Source organism: Phocoena sinus, chromosome 1 (genome assembly GCF_008692025.1).
Source record: "Phocoena sinus isolate mPhoSin1 chromosome 1, mPhoSin1.pri, whole genome shotgun sequence".
NCBI classification, from domain to species: Eukaryota; Metazoa; Chordata; class Mammalia; order Artiodactyla; family Phocoenidae; genus Phocoena; species Phocoena sinus.
In genome coordinates this window covers 180,517,924-180,539,463 of record NC_045763.1, presented here as the reverse complement: position 1 = coordinate 180,539,463, position 21,540 = coordinate 180,517,924, and the positions used below count along the sequence as shown (strand labels likewise).

The following is a 21,540-nucleotide window of genomic DNA, read 5'->3' as shown; positions in this document are numbered from 1 at the left end:
AGAGAAACAGAAAGGGTCTGAGAAAATATTTGAAGAGATCATAGGCAAAAACTATAAGTTTTAGTTTTAGTTTATAAAACTAAACTACAAGTCCAGGAAGCACAGAGAGTCCCATACAGGATAAGCCCATGGAGAAACATGCCAAGACACACATTAATCAAACAAAAATTAAATTCAAAGAAAAAATACAAAAAGCAGCAAGGGAAAAGCAACAAATAATGTTCAAGGGAATCCCCATAAGGTTATCAGCTGATTTTTCATCAGAAACTCTGCAGGCCAGAAGGAATTGACAGGATATATTTAAAATGATGAAAGGGAAAAACCTACAACCAAGACTATAATACCAAGCAAGGATCTCATTCAGATTCAACACAGAAATCAAAAGCTTTTCAGACAAGCAAAAGCTAAGAGAATTCAGCACCACCAAATCAGCTTTACAACAAATGCTGAAGGAAATTCTCTAGGTGGGAAACACAAGAGCAGAAAAAGGCCCACAAAAACAAACGCAAAACAATTAAGAAAGTGGTAGTAGGAAAATACATATTGATAATAACGTTGAATGTAAATGAATTAAATGCCCACCAAAAGTCACAAACTGGCCGAATGGATACAAAAACAAGACCCATATATATGCTGCCTAAAAGACACTCACTTCAGATCTAGGGACACATACAGACTGAAAGTGAGGGGAGAGAAAAAGTTATTCCATGCAAATGAAAATCAAAAGAAACCTGGAGTAGCAATATTCATATCAGATAAAATAGACTTTAAAATAAAGACTGTTGCAAGAGACATTAAAGGACACTACCTAATGATCAGGGGATCAATCCAAGAAGAAGATTTAACCATTATAAATATTTGTGCACCCAACATAGAAACACTTCAATACATAAGGCAAATGCTAACAGCCATAAAAGGGGAAGTTGACAGTAACACAATAATAGTGGGGGACTTAACACCCCACTTACACCAATGGACAGATCATCCAGACAGAAAATAAATAAGGAAACACAAGCTTTAAATGACACAATAAGACCAAACAGACTTAACTGATATTTCTAAGACATTCCACCCAAAAGCAGCAGAATACACTTTGTTCTCAAATGCACACAGAAAATTCCAGGATAGATTACATCTGGAGTCACAAATCAAGTCTCAGTAAATTCAAGAAAATTGAAATCCTTTCAAGCATCTTTTCCAAAAACAATGCTATTAAATTAGAAATCAATTACAGGAAAAAACTAAAAAATACAAACACACAGAGGTTAAACAATACACTACTAAATAACCAAGAAATTACTGAAGAAATAAAAGAGGAAATCAAAAAATTCATAGAAACAAATGACAACAAAAACATGACGACCCAAAACATATCAGATGCAGCAAAAAATAGTTCTAGCAGGGAATTTTATAGCAATTCAATCCTACCTTGGGAAACAAGAAAAATTTCAAATAAACAATCTAAACTTACACCTAAAGCAACTAGAGAAGAAGAACAACAAAACCCAAAGTTAGTACGAAGAAAGAAATCAAAGCAGAAATAAATGATATAGAAATGAAGAAACCAATAGCAAAAATCAATGAAACTAAAAGCTAGTTCTTTGAGAAGATAAACAAAATTGATAAACCTTTAGCCATACTTATCAAGAAAAAAAGGGAGAAGACTCAAATCAATAAAATTAGAAATGAAAAAGGAGAAATCCAAACTGACACTGCAGAAATACAAAGGATTATAAGAGACTACTACAAACAACTATATGCCGATAAAATGGACAAACACGAAGAAATGGACAAATTCTTGGAAAGGTGCAACCTTCCAAGACTGAACCAGGAAGAAATAGAAAATATAAAACAGAACAATCACAAGTAATGGAATTGAAATTGCAATTAAAAATCTTCCAACAAACAAAAGTCCAGGGAAGCTGGCTTCATGGGAAAATTCTATCAAACTTGTAGGGAAAAGCTAACACCCATCCTTCTCAAATGCTCCCAAAAAGTTGCAGAGAAAGGTACACACCCAAGCTCATTCTATGAAGCCACCATCGCCCTGATAACAAAACCAGACAAAGATATCACAGAAAAAGAAAATTACAGGCCAATATCACTGATGAACATAGATGCAAAAATCCTCAACAGAATACTAGCAAACAGAATCCAACAGCACATTAAAAGGATCATACACCATGATCAAGTGGGATTTATCCCAGGGATGCAGGGATTCTTCAATATATGAAAATCAATCAATGTGATACACAATATTAACAAATTGAAGAAGAAAAACCATTTGATCATCTCAATAGATGCAGGAAAAGCTTTTGTCAAAATTCAACACCCATTTATGATAAAAAATCTCCAGAAAGTGAGCATAAAGGGATCGTGCTTTAACATAATAAAGGCCATATACAACAAACCCACAGAAAACATCATTCTCAATGGTGAAAAACTGAAAGCATTTCCTCTAAGATCAGGAACAAGACAAGGATGTTCACTCTCACCACTATTATTCAACATAGTATTGGAAGTCCTAGCCATGGCAATCAGAGAAGAAAAAGAAATAAAAGGAATACACTTTTGAAAAGAAGTAAAACTGTCAGTGTTCACAGAAGACATGATACTATACACAGAAAATCCTAAGGATGCCACCAGAAAACTACTAGAACTAATCAATGAATTTGGTAAATTTGCAGGATACAAAATTAAAGAACAGAAATCTCTGGCATTCCTATACACTAACAATGAAAGATCAGAAAGATAAATTAAGGAAGCAATCCCATTTACCACTGTAAGCAAAAGAATAAAATACCTAGGAATAAGCCTACCTAAGGAAACAAAAGACCTGTATGCAGAAAACTATAAGACACTGATGAAAGAAATCAAAGATGACAAAAAGAGATGGAGAGATATATGATGTTCTTGCACTGGAAGAATGAATATTGTGAAAATGACTATACTACCCAAAGCAATCTACAGATTCAATGCAATTCTTATCAAATTACCAATGGCATTTTTCACAGAATTAGAATAGAAAATTTTACAATTTGTATGGAAACACAAAAGACCATGCATAGCTAAAGCAATCTTGAGAAAGAAAAATGGAGCTGGAGGAATCAGGCTCCTGGACTTTAGAATATACTACAAAGCTACAGTAATCAAGACAGTATGGTACTGGCACAAAAACAGAAATATAGATCAATGGAACAGGATAAGAAGTCCAGAGATAGAACCATGCACATATGTTCAACTAATCTATAACAAAGGAGGCAAGAATACACAATGGAGAAAAGACAGTCTCTTCAATAAGTGGTGCTGGGAAAACTGGATGGCTACATGTAAACTAATGAAATTAGAACACTCCCTAACACCTTATGGAAAAATAAACTCAAAATGGATTAAGGACTTAAATGTAAGACCAGATACTATAAAGCTCTTGAAGAAAAACACAGGCAGAACATTCTCTCACATAAATCACAGCAATATCTTTTCTGACCCACCTCCTAGAGTAATGAAAATTAAAACAAAAATAAAGAAATGGGACCTAGCTAAACTTAAAAGCTTTTGCACAGCAAAGGAAACCATAAACAAAATGAAGACAACCCACAGAATGGGAGAAAATATTTGCAAACAAAGTGACCGACAAGGGATTAAGCTCCAAAATATAGAACCAGCTCATGCAGCTTAATATCAAAAAAAAAAATCCAACCCAATAAAAAAAATCAGCAAGAGATCTAAATAGACATTTCTTCGAAGAAGACATACAGATGGCCAAGAGGCACATGAAGATGCTCAACATCACCAATTATTAGAGAAATGCAAATCAAAACTGCAATGAGGTAACACATCACACCAGTCAAAATGGCCATCATCAAAAAGTCTACAAACTATAAATGATGGAGAGGGTGCGGAGAAAAGGGTACCCTCCTACACTGTTGGTGTGAATGTAAACTGGTACAACCATTATGGACAACAGTATGGTGGTTCCTTAAAAAACTGAATATGAGCTACCATATGATGCAGCAATCCCACTCCAGGGCATATATCTGGAGAAAAGTATAATTCGAAAATATACATGCACCCCAATGCTCATTAAAGCACTATTTACATCAGCCAAAACATGGAAGCAACCTAAATGTCTGTTGACAGATGAATGGATAAAGATGTGGTATATATATATAATACATATATATATTACATATATATATATACACACACACCATATATATATATACACACACCATATATATATATAATGGTATTTTATATATATATATATATGAATATTACTCAGTTATAAAAAAGAACGAAATAATGCTATTTGCAGCAACATGGATGGACCTAGAGATTATTATACTGAGTGAAGTAAGTCAGACAGAGAAAGAGAAATATTGTATGATATCACTTATATGCAGAATCTAAAAAAATGATACAAATGAACTTATTCACAAAACAGAAACAGACTCACAGATCTCAAAATCAAACTTATGGTTACCAAAGGGGAAATACAGGGAGAAGTGATAAATTAGGAGATTGGGGTTAATGTATACACATACACACTAGTATATATAAAAATAGACAACTAATAAGGACCTACTGTATGGCCCAGGGAACTCTACTCAATATTCTGTAATAACATATATGGAAAAGAATATGAAAAAGAATGGATATATATATACATACATACATATATATGTATATATATAATCGATTCACTTTGCTGTACACCTGAAACTAACACAGCATTGTAAATCAGCTATACTCCAATAAAAATAAAAAAAAAACAAAACAGAGTACCACAAAAACAACGAAAAAACATGTAAGAAAATGGCAATAAGTACGTACATAACAATAATCACTCTAAATGTCAATGTACTAAATGCTCCAATCAAAAGACATAGGGTGGCTGATTGGATAGAAAAACAAGACCCTATTATATGCTGCCTGCTAAAGATACACACAGACTAGGGCTTCCCTGGTGGCGCAGTGGTTGAGAGTCCGCCTGCCGATGCAGGGGACACGGGTTCGTGCCCCGGTCCGGGAAGATCCCACATGCCACAGAGCAGCTGGGCCCATGAGCCATGGCCGCTGAGCCTGCGTGTCCAGAGCCTGTGCTCCGCAACGGGAGAGGACACAACAGCGAGAGGCCCATGTACCACCAAAAAAAAAAAAAAACCCAGATACACACAGACTAAAATTGAGGTGATGAAAAACGATATTTCCTGCAAATGGAAATGCCAAGAAACGTGGGGTAGCCAGAGTCAAAGTCTATAACAAAAAGACAAAGAAGGGCATTATATAATGATAAAGGGACTTCACATATAATCTTTAATATATTTTGAGTTGATTTTTGTATGTGGTGTGAAATAAGGTCCCAGTTTTTTTCTTATGCATGTGGATATCCAGTTTCAGTAAAACTATTTGAAGAGACTATCCTTTCCCACTCGTGTATTCTAGGCACCCTTGTCATAGATAAGTTGATTGTGTCTCAATTATGTATTATTAATAAATGCATGGATTTATTTCTGGGCTTTGTATTCTCTTCCATTGGACTGTATATTTGTTTTTATGCCAGTAGCATACTATTTTGATTACAGTAATTTTTGTAATATATTTGAAATCTGGAAGCATGATGTCCTCAGCTTTTTTTTCTTGCTCAAGATTGCGTTGGCTATTCAGGCCTTCTGTGGTTCCATACAAATTTTATGATTTTTTTCCATTTCTGTAAAGAACACCAGTGGGATTTTGGTAGGGACTGAATTGCATCTGTCCATCACGTTGGGTAGTAGGGATATTTTAACAACACTCAAGCTTCTGATGCACTAGCACTGGATATGTTTCCATTTATCTATGTCTAATTTCTTTTATCATTGTACTACAATTTTTTGCATCCATGTTCAGATAGTTTTCTCTGCTTATGATACCTTTAGCTATAGTTTTCTCTGCTTATGGTATCTTTAGCTTTGCTATCAGACTGATGCTGAGCTCACAAAATGAGTTTGGAAGTATTCTCTTTTCTTTGATTTTTTTTTTGTTTTAATCTGGGACAGTCATAGTCTAACCAAGTTTATTTTTTTAACATCTTTATTGGAGTATAACTGCTTTACAATGGTGTGTTAGTTTCTGCTTTATAACAAAGTGAATCAGCTATACATATACATATGTTCCCATATCTCTTCCCTCTTACATCTCCCTCCCTCCCACCCTCCCTATCCCACCCCTCTAGGTGGTCACAAAGCACTGAGCTGATCTCCCTGTGCTATGCGGCTGCTTCCCACTAGCTATCTACCTTACATTTGGTAGTGTATAATGTCCATGCCACTCTCTCACTTTCTCACAGCTTACCCTTCCCCCTCCCCATATCCTCAAGTCCATTCTCTAGTAGGTCTGTGTCTTTATTCCTGTCTTACCCCTAGGTTCTTCATGACCCTTTTTCTTTTTCTTAGATTCCATATATATGTTTTAGCATACGGTATTTGTTTTTCTCTTTCTGACTTACTTCACTCTGTATGACAGACTCTAGGTCCATCCACCTCACTACAAATAACTCAATTTCGTTTCTTTTTAGGGCTGAGTAATATTCCATTGTAAAGTATGAGATTAGAACAATCCCTAACACCATACACAAAAATAAGCTCAAAATGGATTAAAGACCTAAATGTAAGGCCAGAAACTGTCAAACTCTTAGAGGAAAACATAGGCAGGACACTCTATGACATAAATCACAGCAAGATCCTTTTTGACCCGCCTCCTAGAGAAATGGAAATAAAAACAAAAATAAACAAATGGGACCTAATGAAACTTAAAAGCTTTTGCACAGCAAAGGAACCCATAAACAAGACCAAAAGATAACCCTCAGAATGGGAGAAAATATTTGCAAATGAAGCAACTGACAAAGGATTAATCTCCAAAATTTACAAGCAGCTCATGCAGCTCAATAACAAAAAAACAAACAACCCAATCCAAAAATGGGCAGAAGACCTAAATAGACATTTCTCCAAAGAAGATATACAGATTGCCAACAAACACATGAAAGAATGCTCAACATCATTAATCATTAGAGAAATGCAAATCAAAACTACAATGAGATATCATCTCACACCAGTCAGAATAGCCATCATCAAAAAATCTACAAACAATAAATGCTGGAGAGGGTGTGGAGAAAAGGGAACACTGTTGGTGGGAATGTAAATTTTCTTTGATTTTTAAGGAGTTTTTAGTAGGATTGTTACCAATTCTTATTAAATGCTTCAAAGAATTCACCCATGAAGCCATCTGTTCCCAGTATTTTCTCTTTTGGGAGGTTTTTTTTTTTGGTGGAGACTTGCTTCAATCTCCTTATTTGTTGTTGGACATTTTAGACTTTATATATATTTTTCTTGACTCAGTTTTGGTAGGTTATATGTATCTCAGAATTTGTCCATTTCTTCCAGGTTATAAAATTTGTTGGCATATTTTTGTTCATTAGTCCCTATGATTATCTTTATTCTTGAGTCATCCTGTATAATGTCTCCTCTTTCATTTCTGATTTTACTTGTCTTAAATTTGATTGGTCTATCTTTTTTTGTCTAGCTAAGCTTTTATCAATTTTGTTTATTTTTTCAAAAATCCAATCTTTCATTTTGTTGATTTTTTTTATTGTTCATTTGATTTATTTCTGTTCTTATCTTCATTATTTCCTCCTTTCTCTAACTTTGGTCTTAGTTTGTTCTTTTTCTAGTGCTTTAAAGTATAAATTTAGGTTGTTTACATAAGATTTTTCTTTTGTTTTAATGTACGCATTTATAATAAAAAACTTCCCTCAGTACTGCTTTTGCAGTATCTCATTATTGTTGGTATGTCCTATTTTGTTCTGATTTGTCTTAAGATTTTTTAAAAATTCCTTATGATTTCCTCTCTGATCAAACTGTTGTTCAAGAGTTTGTTGTTTATTTTGCACATATCTGTAGATTTTCTCTTTTCTTCTTTTTTTCTGTTACTGTATTCTTGTTTTATTTCAATGTGGTTAAAAAAAAAACTTGGCATGATTTCTCTCTTCTAAAATTTGTCAGGACTTGTTTTGTGACCAAACAGGTCATATCCTTCCAGAGATTATTCCATGTGGACTTGGGAAGAATGTGTATTCTTCTGTTGTTGAGTGGAAAGTTTTGTACATATCTATTAGGTTCACTTAGTTTACAGTGTTGTTCAAATCTGCTTTTTCTTTATTAAAATTCTGTCTGGACATTCTATCCAATATTGAAAATGGAGTATTAAAATCTCCTACTATTATTGTATTGCTCTCAATTTCTTCTAATCAGACCTGTGAATATTGGGTTTATATATTTAGGAGTTCTAATGGTGGGTGTTTATATGTTTATAATCCATTTTCCTGTTGATTTCACACTTTTATTATTATATAACAACCTTCTTTGTTGCAAGAAACAATTTAGACAAAAAGTCAATTTTTTCTGACAGCCCCTCCTGCTGTCTTTTGGCTTTGATTTGCATGAATATCATTTTCCATATGTTCATGTTTAGCCCATCTGTGTCTTTAATTCTAAAATAAGCCTTTTATAGACAGCAAATTATTAAATCTTGTTTTTTTAACCATTCAGGTGTTCTATTCCTTTTGATAGGTGAGTGTAGTCCATTTACATTTAAATTAATCATTATAAGTGAGCACTTACTATTGATATTTTGTTAACTAGCTTACTCTGCAATTGTTTTTTCAATGTCTTTCTACCTTTCATTGTTATTTGATTGTTTTGTAATTTTTTACTTTCTTTTTATCTTTTGTGTATGTTGTAGGTATCCCCCTAGCTTAATTGATATATAGTTAACAATTAAAACTTTATATGTATAATGTATACAATGAGATGTTTTGGTATACATATACATTTATCACAATAGGGTTAATTAACACATTCATCACCTCACATATTACCTTTTCTTTGTATGTGTACTTGGAATGCTGTAAATCTACTCTCTTAGCAAATTTCAAGCATACAATATAGTATTATTAACTATATCACCAAGCTGTACATCCCCAGAATTATTCATATTATACATGAAACCTTACACCTTTGGACCAGCATCTCCCCACTTCCCTCACCTTCATGTCCTTGTAACTACCATTCCACACTTTCTTTTCTTTTCTTTTCTCCTTCTCTCCTTCTCTCCTTCCTTCCTTCCTTCCTTCCTTCCTTCCTTCCTTCCTTCCTTCCTCCCTCCCTTCCTTCCTTCCCTCCCTCCCTTCCTTCTCCCTTCCTTTTTCTTCCTTCCTTCCTTCCTTCCTTCTCCCTTCCTTTTCTTCCTTCCTTCCTTCTCCCTTCCTTTTCTTCCTTCCTTCCTTCTCTTTGTTTCTATGAATTCAATCTTTTCTTTCCCTTTCTTTCTCTCTCTCTCTTTCCCCCCTTCCTTCCTTCCTTCCTTCTTTCTTTCTTTCTTATTTCACTTAGCATAATGTCCTCTATGTTCATCCATGTTGTATCAAATGGCAGGACTTCTTTTTTTTCTTGTGGCTGAGTAATATTCCATTTTACATATATAGATCACATCTTTATTCTTTTATTTGTTTATTTATTTGCTGACCCCTAAGTTGTTTCCAAAGCTTGGATACTGTGAATAATGCTAAAATGAACATGGGACTGCAGATATGTCTTTGAGATATTGATTTTATTTCTGTTGGATACATACCTAGGAATGAGATTGCTGGGTCATATGAAAGTTCTATTAATTTTTTTGAGGAAATTCCACACTGATTTCAATAGACTTGTAACAAATTAAATTCCAACTGAAGTGTACAAGGATTCCCTTTTCTCCACATCCTTGCCAACACTTATATATACTTTTTTTTTTTTTTTGCGGTATGCGGCCCTCTCAAGTGTTGTGGCCTCTCCTGTTGCGGAGCACAGGCTCCGGACGCGCAGGCTCAGTGGCCATGGCTTACAGGCCCAGCCGCTCCACGGCATGTGGGATCTTCCCGGACCGGGGCACGAACCCGCGTCCCCTGCATCGGCAGGCGGACTCTCAACCACTGCGCCACCAGGGAAGCCCAACACTTATATTTTTTGATAAAAGACATTCTAAAAGGTGTGAGGTAATAACTCATTGTGGTTTTGATTTGTATTTCCCTGAAGATTAGTAATTGTTTTACTATCTGCTCATGTATTTGTTGGCCATTTGTGTGTATTCTTCAGAAAAATGTCCACTCAGATCCTTTGCTCATTTTTAAATCAGATTATTTGATTTTTCTGCTATTGAGTTGTAAAAGTCCTTTTTTTAAAGTATTATCCTCTTATTAGATATATGGTTTTCAATTCCATAGTTTACCTTTTCATTTGTTGATTTGCTGAACAGAACTTTTAGTTTAATACAGTCCCACTTAAATTTTGTTTTTGTTACTTGTGCTTTTGGTGACATATCAAAAAATATCATTGCCCAAACCAATGTCAAGAAACTAGCTCCCCAAGTTTTCTTTTATGACATTTATGGTTTCAGGTCTTATATTTAAGTCTCTAATTCATTTAGAGTTAATTTTTGTTGGTGTTTTCATATAGGGGTCCAATTTCATTCTTATTTGTACATATCCAGTTTTCCCAGCACCATTTACTAAAGACACCATCATTTCCCCATGGCGTATTTTTGATTGCCTTGTTAAATATTAGGTGACACACGGGCTTATTTCTGGGTTTCAATTCTATTCCATTGGCTATGTGTCTATTATTTATGCCAGAATCATACTATTTTGATTACTATTGCTCTCAAACTATAGTTTGAAATCAGGAAGTGTAATGCATCCAGCTTTGTTGTTCTTTCTCAAGAAAAGGGGGTATTTTGTGTTTCCATATGAATTTTAGGATTATTTATTTTACTTATGTAAAATATGCCATTGGGTTTTGTTGAATGGTTTGAGAAGGATTGGCATTTCTTCTTTAAATCCTTGGTGTAATTTACCAATAAGATCATCTGGTCCTGAGCTTTACTTCATTGGGAGATTTTAAATTTCTGATTCAATTTTATTTCTAATTTTATTCTGTTCAGATTTTCTATTGTTAAATGAGTTAGTATTGTTGAATTATAAGTTTCTAGGAATTTATCCATTTCTTCTAGGTTATCCAATTTGTTGGCATATGATAGTTCATCGTTGTCTTTTATGATCCTTGGCATTGCTGTGGCATCAATTGTAATGTCTCGTCTTTCATTTCTGACTTAACTTATATGAGTTTTATCTCTTTTTTTTTCTTAATATAGCTTTAGGTTTGTTCATTTTGTTTATCTTTTTGCAAAAGCAGGTATGTTGTTATCTTTTCTGTTGTATTCTCTGGCCTCTATTTCATATATTTCTGTTCTGATCTTTGTTATTTCCTTCTTTCTGCTAACTTCATGCTTAGTTTGTTCTTTTTCTTTGAGTATAAAATTGGCTTGTTCTTTGGAGATCTTCCTTTTTTCTTAATATATGATTTTATCACTATAAATTCTCCTCATAGGACTGCTTTTGTTGTGCTTAAATTTTCATTTCCTTTAGAATATATTTTTATTTCTCCCTGATCTCTATTTTGACCCATTGTTGAGAAATGTTTTGTTTCCACATACTGTCAGTTTTCTACTTTTCTTCCTGTTATTGATTGTTTAGTTTCATACAATTGTGGTCCAAAAAATGTTTGGTATACTTTCAATCATCTTAAGGTTTTTAAGGCTTGTTTTGTGACCTAGCATGTTATCTCTCCTGGAGAATGTTCTGTGTATGCATAGGATGAATATATATTCTGCTGTTGAATGGAATGTTTTCTGATATGTCTGTTAGGTACATTTGTTTAAGTTTGGTTCCAGTCGAATTGCTCTTTATTGATTTTCTGGGTGAACGATCTACCCATTTTTGAAAGTAGAGTATTGAACTCCCCTACTATTATTATACTGCTATTTCTCTGTTTAGATCTGTTAGAATTTGCTTAATGTACTTAGGTGCTCCCATGCTGGATACATATATATTTACAGTTGTTAAATCCTCTTGATTTGATCCCTTCTTGTCTCTTGTTTACAGTTTTGACTAAAAGTCTATTTTTCTGAAATAAGTATTGCTATCCCTGCTCTTTTTTGATGTCCATTTGCATGGAATATTGTCTTTTCATTCACTTTAGCCTTTGGGTGTCCTAAATGCTGAAGTGAGTTTCAGTTTAGTTTTACCTCTAGGTAGTTTATAGTTGGATCTTCTGTTTGTTCTCCCTTTTTTTTTTTAAATGCACTCTCTATGCCTTTTGATTGGAGAATAGAATGCATTTACTTTCAATGTTATTATTGATAGGTAAGGACTTACTAATACAATCTCATTAACTGTTTTCTGGCCACTATATAGTAAATATTGTTCCTTGGTGTTTCTCTTGCACCCTTTCTTAGAGAATTCATGAGAATTCATGATTTTCTGTAGTGGTACACTTTGATTCCTTTATCTTTTGTGTATCTGAAATAGGTTTTGTTTTGTGGTTACCACAAGGCTTACACAAAATATCTTACAGGTTTAACAGTCTATTTGTAACTGATAACAAATTCACTTTGATTGCATACACACTTTACCCTTTCACTTTCCTCCCCACCTATTTTGTTTTTGATATCACAATTTACATTATTTTGTATGTGTTGTATATTTTCATGGTTTCACATTACTAATTAACATCCTTTTCTTTCAGCTTGAAGAACTCCTTTCAGCATTTCTTGTAAGACAGATCTAGTACTAATGAATTCCTTCAGTTTTTATTCGTCTGGGAAAGCCTTTATATCCCATTCATTGCTACAAGACTGCTTTCCCAGGCAAATAATTCTTCAGTTGCAGGTTTTTTTCTTTCAGTAATTTGAATATTTCATCCCTCTCTCTCCTGGTGTGCAGTGTTTCTGCAGTTTTATTAACCTGCTTATATCTTTATGGGGAATCCCTTTTGTTTGTGGAGGTTTTTCTCTCAGCTTCAAAAATTCTCTTTGCCTTTGATTTTAGACAGTTGTTTACAATGTGTCTTGTATATAGAATATCTCTTGTTTGAATCTGTTTGAGGACTTATGAAATGCATGATCTTGAATGTCCATGTCTTCCCAGCCATTATTTCTTTACATAAACATTCTGCTCTTTCTCCCATTCTTCTCCTGGGACACCCATAATCTCTACAATGCTTCTCTTGATGGTCTCCAATCATTCCTGTAGGCTTTCTTCACTCTGACAGGATACTTTCAAATGAGTTATTTTTTCTGCTTGATAGTTTATGGTTGATGCTCTCCATTGTATTTGTCACTTCATTCATTGTATTCTTTACTTTCAGAATTACTGTTTTGTTTTTTTATGTTTTCTATCTCGCTGTTAAACTTCTTGTTTTGTTCAATTATTGTTTATCTGACTCCTTTGAATTGCCTGTGTTTTCTTGCATCTCAGTGAAGTTCTTTAAAGTAACTATATTGAAGCATCTATCAGATAAATTGTACATATCCATTATTTGAGGTCAGTTAACAGAAAACTGATATGCTCTTTTGTTTGTATTGTAGTCCTTTGATTTTTTTGTTTCTTGAAGTCACCTGTTGCTGTCTTCACACTTAAAGAAGCAATTGCTTCCTCCAGTCTTTACAGACTGACCGGGGAGGAAAATACATTCTGTCACACTGCTACAGGCTTTCCCAGACCTTTTTTAAGGACACGCCAGTTCCACACATCTTGATCCCTTGTGGGAGAGAATTTTGAAGATTGTATGCTTCCCCCTATCTGGCAAAGCCAGTCTGTGTGCTGACAGCTTCCTGGTTGCTTTCCCTGCGGCGATGACAAATGCTCATGTTTGTGTATTTTCTCACAATCCCACAGGGTCAGGATGGCTTCTAGATGTCCCACTAGTCATCTGCAAAAGTTTGCATCGCCACCTTGGGGACATACACAGGGAGCTGGCCATGGGGCAGGGGGATGTGGATGTGTTGAGGGTGCCCATGGGTGAGAAGGATTCACAAACTAGGTGTCTGCAATGGTTAGAGGGTGGGCTTCCTTTTTTTTTAAATGCCCAGAAGTGTCAATTTTATTTGTCAGTGCAGTAGGGGGCTAAGGCATGACATGTTGCTTCTAAGAGTTAGAGAGCCAGCAGTGGAGGGGAGAAGCAAGCCCTCTTGGGCTCTGGGCCCCTAGGCTGCCTTCTTGGTTGGGGGCTGGGCCTCAGACCTGAGCTCCAGCAGACCCAAAGCTTTGTTGAAGAAGAGGTTGATTGGAGTGGAGCCATCGGTGATGAGGGTTGATTTTAGGCCCAGGCTCTGGAGCAGTTTTACCTGCATCTCCAGTCCTGCCACAGCGAGGTCCCTGATGATGCTGGGCCCCAGGCCCTCTGTCATCTTCTTGAACTTCTTCACCTCTACCTCAGCCAGCTGGTGGTGTCTACAAAATGGTCAGTAGGATCCTTGTCTCTTGATGAATTCTAGCCCTGGATGCTGTACTCCTGGCCTCTCGCCACCCCTCAGTCATGCAGATTACCCCAGTATTCCGGACGGGGTGAAAGAGAAGTGGGCCTTTTGATCAGTATTGCAAGTTGAGGAAGTTGGCCCTTACTCACATGCTCTTATTTTCCCCCACAGGTGAAATCCTGTGCTGAGGGGGTCTCTCTGGGCACTAAGCTGTGCTACTTTAGGGAAGAGGTGACACAGGTAAAGTGAAACTGTTCCTCTAACCATCTTTGATGCATTCAGTCCTGAATCTCTGTGCTCCAACAGTGTGCTATAATTTCTCTGCTAGACTCCTAGAATCCCACAAAGATATTCTTATCGATTCATGATTGTCAAAGTTTGTATCAGGAGAGACAGTAAAACTCCTATTTGGTCATCTTGCTGACATCTCTCTGTTATTATAGGTTTCTTCTTTGTGTTTTTTTTTTCCCCTGTATTCTTGACTAATGTCTATCAATAGGCACATTTATTTTGTTATAGACTTATCAAGAAGTCTGTACATACACTCACACACACTTGTAAAAAATAAAACTAAATAAGTCCTTTGGCAAAACAAGAAAAAGTTGATAAAAACATTTTGCAGTGGATAATATAGCTGAGTCTTAGAAAATTATAAATATACTGGGATCTTGGACCAGTTTACTCACTGACACGGGTGCATATGGGAAGAGGAGACCAGCCATTCTCTGTACAGGTCATTGTGTTCTGGTTATTCTGAAGACTGTAGCCAGGATGGCAATAAACTCTTACAGTTGCACCTTGTAACCATTTTTCGTCGTACTTTGGGCCATATCCATTTTCCAAGTATTTGAAAATACATTGTCCTAAGGATCACAAAGACAAGAGAAAAGAAAAAAAATAACATATATTTGGTAAAATAGCACATTAAAAATTAACTTTATGGTATTTACCTGACAATGCATTAGTATTCAAAAAGAACAAATAACTTAATGACAATGAAAGCTACTACCACGTGTTTGTTAAAAAAGAAAAAAAAATCAATATACCATGTTATTTATCTTTAGTTTTTATAATTACAATATGTGTAAATGATACAAATATTCTTATAAAGTCTGTATATTTCTCATGTGATTTCCATGGAAAGCTCCTCATAAAAAGAAGGCGTATTTGGGTCTTTTTGCTCACAGAACTTGACCCTTGGCCTTATTTTTGTTGTGTAAGACTTAATTGTACTCACTTATGTACTATTGTTTCTCCACTCCTTGGAAGATTTATACACATAAAATTAAGAGGTTTACTTACTGAGGCACGGTACTTCTGGAGACCATCCGTTTCGTGTGCATGTAAGGTAAGACTCGTGATTTTGTGGCACAAAATAGTGATTACAGTAATAGTGGAACCGTTGATGTAAGCTTGCTGGAAAGTATTCTCTATATGCATAAGTTAACCTTCCATGTTTTATTACTGGAAAATCGCAAGGTTTCACTTGGAATAAAAAAAAAAACGGTATGAATGTTTTACCTTAGTAAGCAATCAAATTAGAGATCAGATGTTTCACCTATGAATTATATTCCTACTAGCTTAATTACCCTCATTGCATTAAGAGTTTCTAGGAAAAGAAAAGTTATAGAAAACTCAGATGACTGAGGTATGTAAGGAGGTCCTTGCTAATGAAGATCAAATTATGTCTTGTGGGTCATATTACATAAAATTTGTATGTGAGCTCTCTTGGTAGAAAACTATACAGAGCTATTGATTTAACTATCCTTAAGTACATAAGTCCTAGCCTTGGTTGACTAAATTAGCATCTTAATCAAGAGATGAAAGTACAAATTTTACCATGCAGCTCATCTGTCTTCTTTTCCTTTCTCTTTCATTCTCATCAAAAAGCAGGATCCTGGCTTTTATTCTCAGACCAAGTCAATGTAGGAAAACAGTTTTTGTTTTTAGATTAACACTCATTAGTTTACTTTTCTATTTATTGGAAATGTGTGATAAGTGTAGAGAAGCACAACAGTTGATCCATTGATCCATTGATCACATTACACAGAAAAAAAACATTCTTACTTAACTCTCAAACTAGACATTAAGGCATATTTTCCCTTCTTTATCTAATCAGAGAAATGAACAATGGATGAATAATTCTTAATATCCAAATGGTTACGATTAAGGGAAACACTTGAATGCTTATTTCTAATTTTAATTGGAGAATGATGTTTTTTTCACTGTTTCTTATAAATATTTTAAATGAGGTATAATATAATCACATTTATTGTTATTCTTATATATTGAGTGATTTTCACATGTATTCTTAAGTGTTATGTTGTTTATAACAATTTTATACATAATATTTTTCAGAAAAATTTACCCTTTTTATTGGATGGTTTGGAGATAATCTAATACTTTTAATACTACACTAGTATTTATTTTACATCATGAAATATGATATTAAAAGAACACATATGCAACATATTAAAGAAATGTACAACATGCACACACAATATTCATTACCATTTATATCTTCCTTAAGATCAATGATCCGTTTTCTTTTTTGTATGATTACAGAAATCTTTCAAGCTGTTTTTACAGACTTGCTATGTGAATTATAAACTTTGAATCTTTGCATATCCTAATGTCTTTCTTTAACAAAGACTTGTGAATGATACCTTCTCTTGGTATAGATTCTTGTCCTATAGTCTGTATCTCTCATCATTGATAGATTTCCCCCACTTTTGTGAAGCTTCCCACTCTTTTAAGATTGAAATGCTTATTTACTCTCATTCTTTTTAAGTAACAGACTAGTGTTTTTCACACTACTTTTTGGAGATTTAGAAGATTTTCTCCTCATCCATGGATTTTACAAATTCCATCATGTTATGTCAAGATATGTATATTTAACAATAATTCTACGTTGGGCAAGCTTGGGTCTTTGTATTTGCAAGAACCAAATCTTAAAGAACTCAATTAACTTTGCCATTAAATTGTAGAGCAGAGATTTGAATCCTGATGATCTGATTTCAGAACTAGTATGTTTATCCACTTCATTATGTTTCTTCATACAATATGAATACAGTTAAATAATCCATTGAGATTCGTTTCCAAAAGGTACACACAGAGGGCATAATTGAAAGTAAGTATTATTACTATCACTGGCCCAAGCCCTGTTCCTATTCTTGTCTTTCATTCGGTCACATGTGAATGCGTTTGTATCTCTCTAACCAGATCATTTCCTGAAGCACGTGTACTATTCCACTGTGCTCAGATCAGCACTAACATTGGCAGGACTTACAACAGCCTCACTACCCTCTCACAGTTCTACCAACACGAGCTCTGGTCTCATGAGCAGCTTTGGCTGTGCCATCACTGTGTTGGCTCAGACTATCTCAAAACTGATTAAAATATTCACTAATTTTTAAAAGTGTTTCTAGTCTTTCTGTACTTGTGCAGCTGACTTCTATGGCCCAAACCCAGGATCTTACAGTTATCACTGTTCAATTTCATGTTATTAGATCCAACCTCACACATGGGAGTCTTTCTGAGTGATGAATCTGTCCTAATGCAGATTCTCTTTCAGCACCCCAGTATCATTCCAGCGGTGAATTTGTACTGCATCTCCTCTACACCATTAAACTGGAGGAATGGAGCAGGCCTGAGAACACAGTCCTGAATCTGATAATAAGATAGGTTTATTTAATGAAATTATGAATATCTGATAAACCATCTAATTGGTCAATTTCCCCATCCTGTCCGCAAGAACTTCGGAAGTTCCCTTGTGGGATAAACTCGTTGAGGTACAGTCAGGCTCATCTGCCATATTCATAAACCAAACTTTAACATGATTAAATATTTCTCTTATATTTCTTATGCACATTGAAATCTGTTTCATACTGATAATGGCTTCCTTTTTAAGGGACTCATACTTTGAAAAATCATTTTGGACTTATGCCTGGAATTAACATTGAGGTCACTGATCTATTATTTGTATCATTACATTTTTCTTTCATGCAAGATCGAGTTTAACTGTAGTGCATCTTTACAATAAACTGTGATGTATAAAGAAAAAGAATATGATTGTAGAGACAGAAAACACTTGAAAAAAGGTAAAGGAAGCATCCCTAGAAATAAAATACTCTGTTCAGTTGAGTGACATTTTTCTAAATGTGATAGTTTTAGAAAATTCCACAATGTCTTGTACATTCCTCCCTCCCAAAATTAGAGCCTAACTCCCCACACTTGAATGTGCTGGACTTAGTGACTCACTTCTAAAGAATACATATGGCTGAAGTGACGGTGACAGTGTGTGACCAGGTCATAAATGGTATGGAAACTTCCTGCTCTCTCTGGGATCACTAGCTCTGGAGAAAGATAGCTTCCTCTCAAGCAATCTGCGGAGATGCCCATGTGGTAAGGTATTGAGGCTTCCCGCCCAAAGCCAGGTGAGAGAGCCTAGGAAGCAAATGAGCCATCAGGTGACTTGCAGCCCAGGCCAGCACCCCGACTGCAACCCAAGAAGTGTGACTCAGAGCTAGCCAACTAAGCCACTTCCTAATTCCTGACCCATAGGAGCTCTAAGAATATAAAGGTGTGTTGTTTTAAGCCCATATGTTTTGGGAGAATATTTTTACACAGCACTAGATAACTAATATACTAGGTGTTAGGTGATGTAAGTCTTACTCAATGTTTTAGTTCAGATATTAGAATTATATTCGAGAATTATATATTCATACACACAGACATATATTTAACTTTGAGTAGCAAAAAATTTAAAGAGTTTTTAGTTTACAAAAATGTTTTTATTCCTCCTTAGAACTGTCTACTTTGAAAAGCAAAGAATGCCTCTAAAACCTCTACTTTGCATACACAGTAGGGCAAATACTTGGATTTATTCTGTCCCCATTTTTGTGTGTTTAAGAGAAAGAAACTTCAGAATTAAGAAGTAGGTCAAGATATGAGTGGGGCTTCCCTGGTGGCGCAGTGGTTGAGAGTCCGCCTGCCGATGCAGGGGACATGGGTTCGTGCCCCGGTCTGGGAAGATCCCACATGCCGTGGAGTGGCTGGGCCCGTGAGCCATGGCCACTGAGCCTGCGCTTCCGGAGCCTGTGCTCCGCAATGGGAGAGACCACAAAAGTGAGAGGCCCGCGTACCGCAAAAAAAAAAAAAAAAAAAAAGATATGAGTGAAACTTACAGGAACATCTTGGAGCAGGTGACCAGCCCTGGCTGGTGCACGTTGCTACATTTCCCTGGATCACAGGAGCAAAGCCACTTTTACACTTATAAGTGATTTCATATTCACCTCTGTATTTGGCTAATTGAGGTGTGTGAATACCATTTGGAATATCAGGAGGATCACATGTTATTTCTGAAAAGAAAAAAGGTATGTGTACAATATAGAAATAACTATCCATTAAAAATAATCAAGCATATAAAAATATAAAAGTGGATGTTATTTGTTCTTAGTACAGCACAAAAGGTCATGAAAATGAGCACAGCCTCATGCCCTTCCTGCTGTATCACTCGTATTTCCCTCCATTGTATTTCTCATCTAATGTATTTGTGCCCCCTGGATTCTTGAATCCTCTTTCTCCAAAGCCAACACATGCTTCATGATATTCCATACCTGGCAATGAATTCTTGGTATATCACTTCAGCTATTCTTTCCACTTTCTGCAAGTTCCTCAGCTTCTGTCATTCTCACAAGTACTATTTACAAATATTCTGAGTCTCCTCCCCGCAAACGCTTGGTTGGATAGTATACCCCAGCCCCTTTGAAGTAGACATAAACACATGGCTTGCATAGGACAACGAAATGAATATGGAAGTAATATGTTTTCCTTTAGGGAGGAACAGTCATTGTGACTGTAACAGTCATTGTGTGAATTTTTATGTTCTCTTCCCCACAGCTGCAGTGATTAAAGGAAGAACATAGAGGGCTTCCCTGGTGGCGCAGTGGTTGAGAGTCCGCCTGCCGATGCAGGGGACACGGGTTCGTACCCCAGTCCGGGAAGATCCCACATGCCGCGGAGCGGCTGAGCCCGTGAGCCATGGCTGCTGAGCCTGCGCGTCCGGAGCCTGTGCTCCGCAACGGGAGAGACCACAACAGTGAGAGGCCCACATACCACAACAACAACAACAAAAAGAACATGGAAAGGTGATGTCTCCATCCCCTGATTCTTACAATGAAAATGATGAGCAGAGACCCTTCTGACCTACACTGGAAGTGAGCATGAATAGGAGATACACTTTAGTGTATTAAGCCACTGAGATTTTGGAATACATTTTTCTTCCTGTAATAGAAAAACCGAACCCAGGATTTGAAAAACCTTTTATAGAAAGGGCCAGATGAAAGGTCTCTGATGTAACTACTCTGCTCTGCCATTGTAGGGCAAGCGTAGCCATAAACAATACATACACAAATGCGCATGGCTCTGTTCCAATAAATCTTTGTTTACAAAAAAGGGGACAGGCTGGATTTGACACGGGGATTATAGTGTGTTATCCCTTTACCTAGTTTTTCCTAATTTATAAAGCTTTTCTCAGTCACTTATGTCAACTTTGCTATATCTCAACAATGGAGCAATTTGCAATATTCCTTTTCTAATAAAATATCATGCTTTTTAACTATTGTAGAAATGTTACAGAGCCATCTATAATGGTGCCATATTGTATTTTGGGCTAAAAACCTGTGGTGGACATTCAGCATTGCCTGAAATTCATTTGTTTATATGCTCCTAATTTACTTTTGTTTCCATTTCCCGAAGTCAGTGACCCACAGTCTCCTTACTTTGCTCAAGGCGCCTAATACAATTGCTCTCTCATCAACAGATAATAAGTCCTTGCATTCACAGGAAACAATTGAGACTACCAGTCGTGAGTTCCCTAGCGTTTTTTTCCCAAGATTTCTTCAACTTTAGCTGCATCTATCCTGGACTTAAGCCTTTCCCTTAGTCTTTGATAATAAGGTGTGTTGTTGTTGTTGTTGTTGCTGCTGCTGTTGTTGTTTGTTTCTTGTGTGTGTTCAAATTCAAGACAGCTTCTCAAACTTCTCATTTTTCCATGGATGTTGAACCATTGTTTATTTCTTCTCTCTCTCTCATTTTGTCAACCACTCTGTCTTAGACGGATATGAAAACTTCTCCCATTTTAAACTC

The 21,540-nt window shown here is 35.8% G+C and overlaps 1 protein-coding gene across 5 annotated transcripts in view; it reads right to left on the bottom strand.

The window, feature by feature from the left end:
* LOC116757160 (complement factor H-like) overlaps window positions 1-21,540 on the bottom strand; it is a 120,352-nt gene that overhangs the window by 76,896 nt on the left and 21,916 nt on the right. For 4 of the 5 annotated variants that reach the window (XM_032638586.1, XM_032638577.1, XM_032638605.1 and 1 more), the window contains 3 exons: window positions 19,578-19,751; window positions 15,694-15,876; window positions 15,078-15,254 (listed from right to left, as the gene is read on the bottom strand). In XM_032638586.1, coding sequence (XP_032494477.1) covers window positions 15,078-15,254; window positions 15,694-15,876; window positions 19,578-19,751 — 534 coding nt within the window. The remainder of the gene's footprint in view (window positions 1-15,077; window positions 15,255-15,693; window positions 15,877-19,577; window positions 19,752-21,540) is intronic. The other variant, XM_032638595.1, reaches the window with a different exon arrangement.